The 16560-nt window shown below is 37.3% G+C and overlaps 1 protein-coding gene across 2 annotated transcripts in view; it reads right to left on the reverse strand.

The window, feature by feature from the left end:
* LDAH (lipid droplet associated hydrolase) overlaps window positions 1-16560 on the reverse strand; it is a 113567-nt gene that overhangs the window by 74011 nt on the left and 22996 nt on the right. The window contains exon 3 of one of the 2 annotated variants that reach the window (XM_069011672.1): window positions 7011-7145. The exons of the other annotated variant lie outside the window; for it this stretch is intronic. Coding sequence (XP_068867773.1) covers window positions 7011-7145 — 135 coding nt within the window. The remainder of the gene's footprint in view (window positions 1-7010; window positions 7146-16560) is intronic. 2 annotated transcript variants of the gene reach the window in all.

The following is a 16560-nucleotide window of genomic DNA, read 5'->3' on the forward strand; positions in this document are numbered from 1 at the left end:
AACACTTTGAAACTGCCTGAGGCTTTACAGTATAGTTTATATAAAAAGACATCAACTGAGTTTGACCTGCACTCTAGACATAAACAGCTCCAAATATGATCACGTAGAGTTTTATGCTGAAGTGCATTCAGAAACACTGAAATTGTCCTCTTTGTGATTAACTGAAAAATATAACTTGTTCCTCTAAATCATGTAAAACATAGCACATAAGTCAGTGGAGTCTCTGACAGAAAAGACTCAACAATAATATGTTTGAAATGATAGTTCTGTTCTGAAAAAACTGACACTACAATGGCAATCCCTGAGAATTTTAATTATCTGCTCTAACATTTAACCCAATGGGGAATTATTTGGCAATTAAGTAGTCACCTGACCACACCAGTAATTCAATAACTGTAGTAAATTAGATTATTTTAATAGATGTATTAATCCATAAAACCTAAAATTCAGCCTTTACAAAGGTAAGAATATGTCTGTCTTAAAGAAAGAGAGTAGTGCCAGGTGGTATCAAAACTAGAAAAAAGAAAAACTTCATCCAGCAAACAGTAATTACTGATTATTTAAGAATGAGGCCATTTGCAGTTACTTTTTCTGCACACTGTACCTTACAGTTTCCTGTATTTCCCTGAAATGCCTACATTGCTGCTTAAAGAAAGGGAACTCCTAAAACCAAAACAAACCCAGAAAGGGTCCATGTTCCAAACCTGATTATTTTTAGACTCTGGAACTATGTTGTGCATAACTGACAGCTTCTCAATCTCTCAGCTGTAGACCACTGTCAATTAAAAATAAAAATGTCTTTAAACAGTGGCCTGATCCTATCAAGATCTGCACCATTTGTTGCAAGTTTTGTGGGAATCAAAATTAAATCAAAGGTCTCTATCATAAATTGGAATTGCTAAATGAAACTGTTGATCAGCTTTCTTCCTGCAGCCAACCTGTGTACTGAATAAACTATAAAAATAAATCCAGACCTGTTACACCTTCAGACATGAGGATTATTCCCTGCTATGGGGATACTTCATTGTCATTATGTTAGCAGAAGACATTGTCATTCTGTTAGCAAGAATATCTTTCAAACTGAGTTGGGTTAAAAGATTCCTAAGCATTCTCCCTGAGGAAAATAATCTGAATTGTCTCAATACTGTGTTTATTAAATTATGTTAGGTTTTTACTTTCCCTTTACCAGTATGATAAACGAGCCACTCTCAAACATCACAGCACTGCTCATCCCAGAAAACTGTGACATGCCTTCAGAAGTCAGGACACCAGACTATGTAACTGTTACCTCTTCACCAGGTTCACATTCTTGAACACCTTCCCCCCCCCCCCCCCCACTAAAAGCCACCTTCATCTAAACAGAAATGGTGGTATCAGTTGGAGAACATACCTATGACATGGGATGAAATGCAGAAAATAACCCATAAACAGTTTCAAAACCTACATCCAAAGTTTCCTGGAGTGCAGTAAAGACACTGTGCTCTCCAGTGGATGTATTCTTTTTTTTCTTTAACATCTTGTTTTCTAGATAAAGATCCAGAAGACTGTATCATGTTTCAGAAGTTGCTCCTTTTAAACCCATCTTTAAAAATAGAATTATATTACTGTTATTTGTAGGTGTGGATGAAAAATTCCAGTTATTTTAACCAATGAATTAATTGAATAAAGTACTAGAACAGATTAGAAAGTTCTTCGTGGACATTTTTTAATAGTATTCCAATAGAAAATATGTCAACAGACTAGTGGAAAACCTTGAAAGAAACAGAGAATGCAGAGAACCTATTTTTCATCTAGCCATAAGAAATGTAAAGACAAAGTCCTATTCCTCGTAATGTCAACAAAAATTAGTCACTACTCCATCAAACTCAACGGAATATAGAGATGCATTAAGTACTACCAAAACAGCTTAATAGTGTTTAAATGATCTTTGCAAATAAATACATGGCTGCTAAGGTATGATAATATGAACATTTTAAATTGTTATCATTTTGGATGGCCAGAAAAGAAAACAACAGAACAACTTAGAAATACTTCATATACAACAAAATTTTATTTTTCTTTGTTTTGATTTTGAATGGAACAAGACTTTTAAACACATGCTTAAAATAAAGCAGGACTGATAAAGTCAATGCCAAATGCCAAGATTTCACTCTAAGGATGTATTTGCATAATTATGGGACCCCCATGAATAATTAACTGAATGTGGTTTAAAGGGAAGAAGTAAACGGAGTAGTGCAGCATCCCTAGGGCTGCTTACTTTTCACACATTTAGATTTCAAGCATTCCAGTGGGTTCATAACATGAAATGACCATTTGTTTCCTTAAAATAGACACTTAGCATTAAAGCTATACACTAAAATTCAGATCTTACCAGGCAAAGACAAAAACCTCAACATTTAAACACCTCATAATAACTTTTACATATGCACATACACTTCCTTCCTTAGGTTGCCTTTTCCAAGACAAGTAAGGGATAAGGTTTCTGGGCAACAGCAGTTGCTGGATCAGGAGGGGCAGCAGGACTGCACTGCAGTGAGCTGACAGTTCCTGTCCCAACCTGTGCAAACAACCAGTCCCTCTGTGCACACCCTGACCTAGGATCCCTCGCTGCTGACAAACACCATGTGGGGAGCTCCATGGGATTAATCAGCGCCAAGACCAGCTGTGTGAACAGGAACCTTCCCCCCTTATACATTAAAAATATTACACTTTGGTATGAAATAGTTGTGAAACCAGCGTTAATTCTACCTGGATGGCATGCTTGAAACTTTTAATGTATCGACAGAATGGTATCACTAGACTGGGAGACATATAAATATGCATTAAAGTTAAGTAGAATTTTAATGTGTTCTGGGACATAAACATGACTACAGAGTTCTCTGGGTGTGTAATATAGAAATATAACTGACTAAGCCTCAAAGGAACTTATATTAAAGATATTTAATCTTTCAATGATTCTCAGATATTTTAATTTATACACTTAGGAAGCAAATAATGTTTAAAATATAAATTAATGTGAATTAAATGTGTGTAATGTGAATTAAATGTGTATATGCATAAGCTTAAAGTATGCATGTGAGGTGCCAGCCCAGCTGCCTTCCTACTGCTTTTTTCCCTATGTATATATGTATATATAAATATGCAAGACAAAAATGCTTTTTAAACACAGCTATCACTGCATACCTCAATGTGGCCACATATCTGCTGTTATAACCAACCAAACACGGCTGAAGCACAGATAAGGATTTGCTGGTCAAAAACCTTCTGAGTATGACAGAGATCAATTCTGAAGTGGTTTTGAACAGACCAGAGACTGCCAGTATCTCTGATCCACCTGATTCAGCAGTGTAGGTATTCCCCATCATCAGCAATCGTTAAAAACATCTATTCTACTTAAAATAAATGAATCACAAGCCAGGAAAAACTACCAAATGCATTTGGAATCCCTGTGCCTGTGTAAGTTCTGTCCCTGGAAAAATTTAAGGTCAGGTTGGATGGAGCTCTGAGTAACCTGGTCTAGTGGAAGTTGTCTGTGTGTCAGGGGCATTGGAACTAAATGACTTTTAAGGTCTCTTCCAACCCAGGCCATTCTATAATTCTGTGATACACAACAACAAGGATGAGTCCCTATTTTTAGGAACCCAGTTCTTGGTTCCATGACCTCCTCCTCTCCTGTTTTCAGCACTGCAGACCACAATCCCACTCCCTGCCAGCACCACACGTTCATGGTGGCCCAGCATCTCCAAGGGCACTGAAGCAAATGCTTACACAGAAGTGTATTGGAAAAGTACTCTTAGTTACTATTCATTCCACTTAGCAAGTGGAAAGCGGCAAGAGTGCCAACTCCATCTGATCAGCCAGCTCTTCCTGGACCACAAGCAAGTGTCCTGGGAACCACCAGTGCCCACAGGCCACAGTTTGGGAATCACTGTCCTAAATAACTCGTAACCCTCTTTTTACAGAACACCATGCTCTTTGTCTTGCTCAGGCTACTATTTTAAGCTCTTTCCTGCCAGCACAGTGTATCATGACGGTAAAAACTTACGGGTCATATCTGCTAATCATGCCCACACTTCTATCTGTCATTTGGTGGACAACTACCTGGCAATTAACAAGATTATTACCTTGCTGGAGTATAAATTCAGTTTTACCCAAACAATTTCAGTCATTTTTTTTAGATTTATATTACTTGAGCTTATATTACTCTCATTCATAGTCAATTCTGCAGTTTCATTAGAAGCCAGAGAACTGCAAAAGCAAACTCCATTTAGATAAATTGTAACAACAGCCAAGAAGCAATATATCAAATAAATTTAAGCTACACACCACTTCCAAATTTTTCTGTAATGCTAGAATTTATTTTTTTTTATGCACAACTTAATTTCAGTTCAGAACTTCACACTGATGGCACATTAACATTTTTGGTTCACATAATCAATGTCTTCACAGATAATTTATTATTCCTTCACCTCTGCTTTTCCCATACTGTTCCCTAGGATGTAACTCAGTTTCAAAATGGTCTGAAGGCCCTACTCCCCCTGTGTAAAGAGAAAGCAATGGAAACACTCTCTTGATGGACTAGAAACCAATCATTACCTATCTCTTTTCACCAGAACCATAAACCAAGGCTAGTTTAGCAGATTTTAAGGACACACTATTATCTTCTACAGTCCATATAACATAAAAGATCAAACTAGAAATTTATTTTGTAAATTGACTATTAAGAATGCCACTCAAAATTCCCTGCGATTCAGAACAAAAAACATGCCTTGCTGAAATAATAAGAAGTATTTTTAATTTGACTGTGTATAGCTCAATACTCATTGGTACAGTTTATAAAGTTCTAGAGATTTATCTTGAACATAATTTATCATTTGACCAAATATTGTATCATTAAGTCATGAATGCTGACTAGCTACTGATCAGATATATGAAATTTTAACATGTCAGTTGTGTCTCTTTAGTTGATTGAGATATGAATCACAGGATTCCATATTTCTGTAGCACTTGGCAAACATAGACTATTATGACAAATAAATAATTTAATTTTGATTTCATTTTTCTTTACTCTCAGTCTTACTTTGCTACCAAAAGTAGTTTGCTATTGGCAGCCCTAAGGACAAACAAAACCAAGCCTTCAATCTTCTTGAAGGACATTGAGGTGCTGGAGCATGTCCAGAGAAAGGCAAGGAGCCGGGGAAGGGTCTGGAGCACAAGTCTGATAAGGAGCAGCTGAGGGAGCTGAGGGCGTTCAACTTGGAGAAAAAGAAGTTCAGGGAGGACCTTATTGCTCTCTACAACTACCTGAAAAGAGGCTAAAGCCAGGTAGGGGTTGGTCTCTACCAGGTAACAAGAGATACAACAAGGAAAAACGACCTCAAGTTGTGCCAAGGAAGGTTCACGTTGGACACTAGGAAAAATTTCTTGACTGAGAGGTTAAGCATTGGAGCAGGCTGCCCAGGGAAGTGGTGGAACATCTGGTGGAACACTTCCATCCCTGGAAGTGTTCAAAAAACAAGTAGATGTGGCACCTCACGATACGATTTTGTGGGTATAGTGGTATTTGGTCAACTTGGACTTGATCTTAGTGGTCTTTTCCAACCTTAATGATTCCATGATTCTACTCTTATTTCTATCTGAGATGTTCTATTTATTTCTCATCAAGCCACAGCACATGTCTACAGAATTAAACCACTTTAAGACATGGCTATGTATGTACACCTGCTGTCTATGCATATGTATTATACTAATTTTAAACAAAATAAGAGAGAACTAGAAAACTGTTCTCCTTTTCGTAATTTTGCCTACACCTAAGGACTGATGTTGGCCTGTTTTATGTTCCCAGTAGTGTTCAAAACAAATGTCTTTTTAAAAACTGAGGAGGAGGATAAGGACACTGAAATTGAGGTATAACTTTTGTATTGTATTCACCATGTAAAATTACATTTCAAATCATTTTGCACAGTGGATTTATTGCTGGGAGCAGAATTACACCAACAAAACGTTTAATTAATGGTGGATGTCTCTGTGGAGCAGAGCTTGCAAGAACTCTCTGAATAGAAGGATATCATACAGAAGTAGAAATGAAGAGTGTAGCTTTGTTCAGTTTGCAAATTGCTAAGGGATATCCCTCCAGTCAATTAGGAAGTAGTCTGTGATTGATGGCTGCTGTTGGAAAACTTGCTTTAGTCTTTATGAGACTTTCAAAATCTACTTGAACTAAATGTAATCAGGCATATTATTCCCACATAGTTTTCTTCATTTTAGACCCCTTTACAGGCAGCATCATTCATAAGTCAAGTGCACTATTTAAATGCTTGCACACTAAATCAGTGGTCTCCAAAGTGGGGTGTTTGCACAGTGGGATATAGGAAGAAAATGTCAGAAATGCTTATTTACTGCTACATCACTGCAGCTTGACCATGTCCAGAGAACTTCCAACATTAATCAGCCTTCAGGACAGGATTCACTGCTGGTTCCCCCCATCTAACAATGCTTGCAGCTGGCTACCATCTCTTGCTGGAGATCTGCTTGTCAAAAGACTCTTAACAGATACACAACCAACCTCTCCCCTGCAAACATCCCATACCCCAGCCTCAGAAAGATGTACTTGCTTCCAGGAAATTCACTGATTTAGTACAGCTATTTTTACATGCACAGATAATTGAATCTCTCCTAATGTACTCAGTCTCTGAATTGGACATTTAATTTAAAAACGTACTTTTAAAATCTACTCTTCTCAACAGAAACACATTCTAGACCTTCACTGTAACTTGTCTCTAACAACTGCCAACAGCAAACTCTCTTATTCTCTTAATAGCACATATTTGTCTGGCAAATCTAATTTATCTAAAATACTTCTTTAACTCGCTCACTTCTCATACAACTGTTCTGTGGAAATACAACGGAGACATTTAAAATTCATGTCAATCTGTTCTCAATAGGCACAAGTTTTGCCATTAAAATCAGAGGGATGCAAACAATTGTATGCACAAGTTACAGTATTGTACCTTCTATCATTTCCATCCCACTAGGAGGTTTACAGTGTCCAGCATGGCTCACAACCCAGACAGGATACTGCTGGTTCAGTCCACAATATAAGGCCTGTATAAAGGTCCTGTAATAACCTGCCAGTCCAGGGTTACCTGCCAAAAAACAAAACATACAAGCACAGTCAATATTAACCTTCCGACAGCAAGCAGTGTGCTTCAGAGCAAACTAAACAGCATTATACAGCAATTTGTTAACTTATTTTCTCTAGTACATTTCCAGTTTTTATTTCCCCAATGTTACGCGCTATGCTATTCAACTTGTTTAATTCCACTGACCAACGGCACTCATGGGAAGCATTCTACAGAATTGCTTCGAAATTGCAAAACCTAAAATTGAAGTCCAACACAAGTGAAAACATCTTTTTCCATCAGAGGTCACCCAGCTTGCTTATTTATCCCATCCAGTTACAGGAATGTGAAAATAAAACATCACAAAGACTACAGCATGTATCACCTGATCCAGAAGTCTGCTCTCCAAATATCTCAGTGTTACCACTTCAAAACAGGTATGTGGCATTCTTACTATACAAAGGGCTGTCCTGAGCCTAAAAGAGACGATGATCTTATTTTAAACTCATTGGACCAAATTAATCTTTTCCTGCTTGCAACTTCATTTTCTCTCTGTCCCTTTCTACACCAGTGGAGAAGCTCTTTCCTTTTCAAATCTTGTGCTCTAGAACCACGGGAGAATGTGGCCTCCCTTCTGGCATCCCAGCAGCTTACGAGGACTTCTCAGAAAAGGCTGGTGTCTGACTGGAGATGGCTTGCCCTGGGAATTCAGACCACCTTGCTCTAAAATCCACTGTTAAACATGGAAAATATCAACAGTCATACATCACTGCTGAGGTGGAAACAGAACACTATTCCAAAGATAAAACTATATCTATGGAAGGGATCTCTGGATTGCCAAAAAAAACTCTATACTCTGCTCCTCCTTTTCTCTTTCTCTTTTGGACATCAATTTACATCAGTGACGTAAATTGGAGAGGAAATCCATATGAAGCTGAAGCAGAACTTTCCTAATTTCCATATGATGCATAAAAATTCCACACAGACATAAGAACATGTAATTCCCATTTATTTATTTATTGATTTTTCTGACTGGTTACACTGATTTCTTATTATCATTTAGATACCAGCAAAGCTCACCATCATGGTTGGGATCATTCAGTTATGTGTCTTCCACTCCCACATCAGGCAATTCTTATCTTATCCATATCTTATGATATGGATATCATCAACAGCAAAAGGCAGCAGGAGCAGTATTGTGCAAAAAGGCTGTCATTTTTTAAAACAAAGATATTCCAAAATAACACGAATGTATTACAAAACAAAAAAGCCTTCATTCAAATTGTGTCAACTCCTCTATATCAGTCTGGTTGTAATAAAAGAGGCTGAGCTGTGTAAGTATTGATTGTGACAGAGAAGAAGAATTAGACCTATAATCAAATTAGTACTTGTGAAAATGGTACCTGGAGGTAAAAACAAGGGTCATTCCACTTCTTCTCTTTCTGTAGTGGGTATTTTCTTATCTTCTTTTACTTCCACCCTTTTGCTCTTCAGGTAGCACACAGTAAGTGTGTTACACAGGAAGCACACAGCCACTCAGAGCAGAGCCATGTGCATGGAAGCAGATGCCACGGCTCACCCTGGGATGATGCATGAGCACAGGAGGGGAGCTTTCCCCTCTAGGTAATGTATCTCACACACTTCACCCCTCACTTACATGTAAAAACTGTCTCTAGGGGGTTTTAAATCTTAATAAAACTACTGATCTTAGAAAAGCATTGTTTTTACTTTACTACACAGATGTGGAGGGAAAAAAATCACCAAACCCAAAACATCACTATCAGTCATTACGTATTTCTAAGCATCTGATTCTAAGCTTGACATTAAAGGAGACTTTAAAAAAATAAACTGTTGTTTAATAAACTGTTTAATAAACTGTTGTAAAAACTCCAGAATACATGACCAAGTTGCAAGTTGATTTCCAGAAAAATAATGTAAAATTCACAAGGATCACATATCCATACAATTGCATTGCGCTTTCATATATCAAAAATATGTAACATAAAGGGCCCCAGAGACAATAAAACATAATCTAGACATCATCTGTCAAATTCCTTGGATTGATGTTCCACAGAGGAAATCTGTCTTTCAGCAAGGCTGAAGATAAAAGTAGCAGCAATCCAAAATCAGTTGTGTCTTTCGTAGTACAAATGATCATGATGTTTTGCATTATGTTTAATCCTGGAATATAATGCCATTAGCAATTTTGAGATCAAGGAATCACAAAATTAATCTCAATCACAGCATTTTTTCTTTAAATTTTTCTCTTTTTTAATAATGCAGAACAAGGACGGGGGAGAAATTACAGCAGCTGTCTTAGACATTTTGGTGCTCTTTCCCATCATCAGCCAGGTGAACCTAACACATAAAATCTGCTCAGGATTTGGTCATCAGCTGAAGAACAGTCAGGTAAGATTTGTTTAAGAACAGTGAGGCTTTGCATCAAATATGATACAAAGCCTAAGATTTGGTCATCAGCTGAAGAACAGTCAGGTAAGATTTGTTTAAGAACAGTGAGGTTTTGCATCAAATATGATACAAAGCCTAACAAACTCTAATACTTCTTTCAGGGAAAGGGGACTTTTGTCCTGTGATAAATGTGATGTGTATTTTATACAGGTGAAAGAGAAAATCCATAACTGCAGAAGAAATCTCATTTCCCCAGTCCTTGTAAGCATCTGCTCATGGTAAGAGATCTTCTGAGAGGTCTGAGCTGTTAGAACTGCTACTAGCACTTCCAAATGCCTTGAAGGGGTATGAATGAGAAGCACTGGCACACAGGGGAATGAATATCAACAAGAATTTTAACAGCAAAAATTTCTACAGAGAAATCACCACATGTAAAGCAGCTAAAAATTTGTTTTTTATTGAACTTGCAACTCCAGTGGAGTTATTCCAGATTTGTACTGACCTAAGTTAATTCAGTTTAATAGTCCCTGCTCTTGAAAGCCGGCATCTACAATACTTATGAGTGAAAAATATTTATCTCACATCTCTTCAAAGTAATTTTGTATGTTTTTAACTGAGCTGCTATCTGTCAAAATACTTTACAGGAAGGAAACAAAAAAACCTGAACTGATTAGGATTTTTTCATACAACAGAGTAATAGTAACAGCTAATAAAAATAACTGGAACTTAATATGTACAGCAGTCTGTGATCAATAATGTTTTAGGCTGATCTATGCAACTGAAATGTGTTCAGATAACTTATTTTATTTTATAGAAAAAGAACTACCAGGTTAATCACAAGGGCACCCAGGCAACACAGTGCTCATTTGTGCTTTTTAAGGATTTCCCAATACAGTAAACCAGAACTGCCTATGCTCTATCACTCAGCAACTAAGTGTCAAAAAATGGAAACCATAAGTAAATGCAGTGTTAACCTCCATGATTTGAAGGTTACTTCAGTTATGTGAATACCACATCAATCCTTAGACACCTCAGGGCAGCTGAATCATTCATGCATGCCAGCAAATCTCAAATTGCAGTCATCTGAACCAAGAAGCACATCTTAAGCAGTTACTCTCAACTGTGCCTAATTTTCAACAGCATTTATGTTGTTTCAGAAGTCTTTTAAACAATAGCTGTAAAAGGTGACCATAACAGAAAAAGACACAAGACTGCAATACACTGATTATTTGTCTAATTTGCAAAAGATTTCTAAGCATTTCATGGAAAGAGTGCATCAAATGGACAATTTATACAGCGAATGAGAACAGTGGGATCACTTTACCTGATGTACCCATAAGCTGCAATAACCAAAGGACTCCTGCCACAGTCCCTGTTTTTATCTGTAACACATGACATTTCACCCAGCTATTCTACCTTAAGCTCAAAGTCTTTCCATTTTTAATTTGAAGACGGGAATCCACTTTTCCGATCTGTTCCACCCACAGCTGACACAAAACAGTACAGAACAAACGAGAGTGCAGAGGTGGAACTGGGAGCTAATTTAGGAGGTAAATATTCTCCACTGCCATATACTGCAGATACAGGCTTCCAAGAACTAGAACTATGACTCTTTAATCATCCATGTAAGTAGAAATATGAACATTACTTCTAAACAGGCATTTGCCTACCTTTCACTTTCAAACATTTTCCTGTTAATGCTTTTTCCATCAAATCGAGATTTTAAATGCCATCTACTTCCTCAATAAGACACTTAGGCAGTGGAGAGAGAGCCATTTGTACAAACAGAATATTTACCCCTGGATATCACTGCTAAAGAATAACCTTTATCCTGATTTCACATATTTTCCTATACAATGCATCATAAAGTCAAACTTGGCCTGTCTTAAAATGAAATACTAATATTTGAGATGCTGCACTTCCACAGAGAAATTATTCAGACTTGATAAATTTAAACTTATATACAGTGCACCATCAGTGCAACTCAATCGGCTTAATTATGAATGGAAAACAACAAACACATCGTGCCCATTTAAAAAGCCACAGACCATAGCCATTCCTCACAAGCAATGACAGCTTTTATGGCTTACAAATTGTCAAGCATTTTGAATTCTTCAGCAACAGAACATACTCATGTCAAATGGAAACTATAATTAAGAGAACTCTAGCATTAGATAACCTTGTGCAAAAAATATTCCAGGTTAAAAATGAAGATATTCACCAAAACATGAAAGAAAAGCCTTCTGTCCAGAAAAATATCAGTCAAAAATATATAAAGCTTGCTCAAAAGAAATTGAGACTAAAACATAAAACTAGGTAATTTTTAGAAGTTCTGGAAGGGATAGCTGAATTGAGAAAGATTTATTTAAGCAGTATATAGTAAAAGCCAGGAGTGGTCGGGAGTGACTAAAAAATTGACGTGGAACTAAGTCACCCCAAACAGTGACAGGGCTTCTTGCACCTTGCTTTGAAACAAGCGTTTGGGTTCCATGCACTGCCCTGTGAGACATTCCCCAGTGTTTCCAGATGTGTCTCCAGGAGCCTGACCATCCGTGGGAGCAGCAGCTGGCACTGAGCCGTGGTGCTTTATGCACTTCTCCAGCAGTTGCTTTCTGCCTGCTCTGGGACCTCAGCAGGACCATAAAGAATAAAGGCAGCTACATGAATACAAGAAGGGAAATACACAGCCAGCAGTGGGTTTATAGAGAACTTTGAGGAACTGGAAAATATGCCAGCAATTATCATGAGTATAATTTTAGAAATAACCCACAGTTTCAGAATTAAGTGTATGCTGCAGTATTTACATTATAGTCTTCTGCTAGAAAAAACAAATGCAGCTTCTAAAAAGAAAAAAAAAAGAGAAGCCATAAATCAAATTTGAAATCCAGGGGTGCACAGCAGGACACATAAAAATCATTTTTGTGGCAATGATTCTCACTGCCTCTTCACATAGCTTCCAAAGCTCCCAGCTCCAGCTCAAAGAGCCTCAATGACAAGTTCCTTGCTCAAGGAAACTTAATCTGCCTTTGGCGTCTGACCAGCCACCATGGAAGAAGATGCAACTCCCCTATGTTAATGAATGGAAAGCAGCCCACGCAGATGTCAGAAGAATTTAAATGGAGCATGCAAAAAGCACAATGATGTTCTCACACTTGGGAGAAAACTGCAGAATCTGACACCATGGCTGGTGATCAGGCCTTAAAAGGCAACACACAGGTCTCTCTGACATGCATTGTCAAGGGATTTCAACTAAAACGTGCCAAATAACATTTGAGTGACCATTACAAACTCACGTCAATGAAGCTTTCACCTGTTTGCCCATCTCAGGGACCGGCATTCTTTGTCCCGTATCCCTTTATAGTCCCTACTCTAGGGGAGCAGCATCAGCCAAGGAGCAAAGCATAACAAGGACGTTATACAGGAACACATGTGAAAACTCTGTTTGATCCTCTCTTACTCTGGAATCAAGAATTTGGCTGGAAAGCACCTTAATATATTTGCTTGGGTTGTGAAAATAGGGAATCTCAGAAGGATTCAGCCAGGTGTCTGTAACACAGCTTATTAGAGAGGTTTTTCAAGAACATTTCACATTTTGTCCCTGTATATATATACACACATACACTGTTATTAGTTTGATACAGCTATAAAACTTACATATAGGATTTTATAATACACATTCTTTGTACACAATTTTCAAAGCCAATAAACTTGTCTGCTGTTTTCTAATGCTGTTTCACCTTTAGGATAAATGTAGGTTCATTCACCTCTAAAGAAATCCCACAGACAGTCTGATAAACCTGAATTAACCTAACACAGCTGGTTTTGCCCAAGTGACAAGTTTGCCTGAAGCTTATGAATTAAAATTCCCAGCTAAAAATTGTGACAGTACATGCCAGTTTTCCCACGGGAATGATTTACAGCATCTATCCAGGCAGATAAGATATGAAGTCCAAAGTGCTGATTTCATCCACTGCAAACCTACTGGACTCTGTGATTAAGCAATACTGCAAGGGTTATAAAGTCCACGGATGTATTTCAATAAGTACTTCTGCCATCTCAACCAAAATAGGTACATAAATACAAAAGAAGTCTTGATTTTTATTTTTTTTAATGTGTCTGTAAACTAATGTTTCTTGGAAGGGAGTTAAGACTGAGACATGAAACTGAAATAATTGAGTTCCTCATGGAATAGCCAATTTTTCACACTTTTCAATAGTAGAACTCAGGATTTTCTAGCGTGTACAATTAAATAATTTTTGTTCCATTTTCCCCACAGTAAATGAAAAATTAAAACATTTTGTTAGATCTCCTAGTACACACCTACACATACACAGTCTCTTAAGCAGATGAAGACAGATATAACTACTTTTAACATCCCAGAGGTGATTGGTCTGGTCCAATCCATCCTACAACCAATGCTGGCAGAGAGGCTACTGCGAGCTCTGTGCTGGGTCTAGAACTCCCAATGGGAATTTTTCAGCCAGCTTCGTGGTCTGAAGCAGCATTGGACCAGAAGAAAACTAACCTCCTTCTAAAAGAAAGAGAGAGAACAAAGGAAGTTTGTGAAGAGGAACACGAGACTTGATGTCAAATGGGTTCACAAGAAAGCCTACGAAACATCTGAATAACACAATCCTGATGAGAAAACAGCAGCAGGAAAAAGACAAAGACAGGAAAATAAATAATTCAAACCCAAGATAACCACAAATTACTTGTTTTGTGCAGATACACAGCTCTGAAAATTTGATCACTGAATAATATACAAGGAGGAAGCAAACAATACACTCAAAAGGCACCAGAAAGAATATTTTCAAATCTGTATCAGATTTTCCTATGCTGTACTACTGGTAAGAATTTAAAAAAAAAAAAAAAAAAAGAAAAAAAAGAAAAAGCATAGGTGTGGGTGCTTTGGGGTTATTAGGCTTGGATATTGTTTGTTTTGTTTTATCAAGGTAGCAAGAGACAGGAAACAAATAGCAACAGAGAACATCAAGACAGTTAATTTCAGAAAAAAAGACTGCAAACATGTTTATGCAACTTTTGTGTATTAAGACTTCAAGAGAATGTTTTATTTGAAACAAATATTCTAAGGTGATTTTGTAAATGAATTTCACATTTGCATCTGCTGTGAGTCTTCAGAAACGCAAGATAAAAAAATTAGACTGTTCTGAACATGGAAAAACCAAGAAGATTTGCCAATTCACATGTTTAGGGAAAGACTCTTTGCATTGACACAACTGTAGGCCTTGTAGTTGGGGTATTAGTACTGGTCCTATGTAGATGCTCCATGAAGACTTCAACCAAAACACTTTTTTGAGGAAAGCACAAAACACAAGTCACTTCACAAGAACATTTATTCACCCATTTAAGGTCTATTGAGAAGAATTTCTGCATCTTAAGAGAAGGCTGTGATAATGGATATAAAATATCTCAAACTTGAAAGTGGAAGGCAGTATTTATGTAACACTAAGTATTTACTTATTCCTATGAGAGTTTTTTAATCCAACAAGGATAATCAAGGTTTGTTTTCAAAAATGAAAATCAGGACAATAATCAAAATCTTCCATCATGCCCATAACAGGAAAACAAGAGCAAGAGTTATGACTTACTGAGTTTCTGGTTTTACTGTTTTCCATAATCCAGATATTGAACATAATGGGTCATATTTATTTCTAATATAGATTCAGTGATCCATAAGAGTTACTGTTGGATAGAAATGAGGCCATGTGTTAACTAGAATATAAAAGAGGATTTTTATTTTTCATTATTTTCAGACATAATTAAGTCAAAATGTTTAATATCAAGGTAAATTCATATTAGCTCAAGTATTTCTGGTATCAGCTCCCAGAAAGGAAGTACATTATACAGTGCTGCTGTAGTTTTAAACACTTTAATTGCTTTATTTGTACATGATGCACAAGGAAACAATGGATTTCCTTCATAGGTAGGTCCTTCACTAAGTGATTTCTTCTTCCCTCCTGCCTCAGACATCCCATGAAGAGAAACAGATCCTTTTAAAAATTGTCAAATCAAGCAAAATACCCTAGAACACAACTTTTCCATAACTCTGGCCAACTCAAGCCACTGCATGCTGCAGGAGAGGGATCACTTCCTCTCTTGATGCTGCTCACATAGCCAGGCAGGAAGGATCCATGCTGAAAACGCCTCATTAGTAGGGAAAGGACACCAAAAGAAGACTGTGGATTCAGTAAGTCACTCCAGTAAGTCACATCTGCCACCCAGATTTAGTGGAGGGAAATACTGTCAAGCACAGTTGGATGTTCAACCATCCTGTCATTACTCTGCCTTCTCAAACTTAACAAGCTCAACTGTGCCAAGCCCCCATCAGAGGTACTTCTGGAGCACTGGGAAATTCAACAAAAATGGCATATTTCAAGCCTAGATCTGACACACAGGCTCCTCTCTGCATGAGGAAGTTTTTATTTTTAATGAAAGACTATGTTTTTTTTCTGTTCTAAAGACAATGGAAGCTCGTGGGCTGACCTAGTAAACAAAGCTCAACTGTCAGCATATTTTAAAATATTAGTCACAAACAAGTAGTCCATAAGCAGCAAAAATAATGGAGAACAGTGTCCTAAGAACTGAATTTTTTAATATATATTATATGAGATAGAACACACACCTTTCCCTCACAGTGTACTCTACCAGCATGCATGTCTTCTAGCCAAACTCTTATTTTGGTATCCTTTGGAGTCCACTATGTCTCAGAAAAAACCTGGGGAAAATTCACCAAAGTATTCAAGGTTTTATGTGGATTGGAAACAGAAATCCAATAGGTACACACAAATTTGTATTTTCTGTTACAAATAATATTCTCAGGAAGTCAAACTATTTACCTCAATAAGTAAAGGGGAGGGTCATTTGATATTTATTCCCATTTTATAAATAAGAAACAGACCAAATAACCTGTGCATGAAAATTAAAGTATTACTAGTCACTAAGAGCTCCAGCTTACAGTACTGTACATGCATGACCATCTGAGAAAACAAGGCTGATCTTGTAACTAAGA

The sequence above is a fragment of the Aphelocoma coerulescens genome, chromosome 3, assembly GCF_041296385.1.
Source record: "Aphelocoma coerulescens isolate FSJ_1873_10779 chromosome 3, UR_Acoe_1.0, whole genome shotgun sequence".
Classification (NCBI taxonomy): domain Eukaryota; kingdom Metazoa; phylum Chordata; class Aves; order Passeriformes; family Corvidae; genus Aphelocoma; species Aphelocoma coerulescens.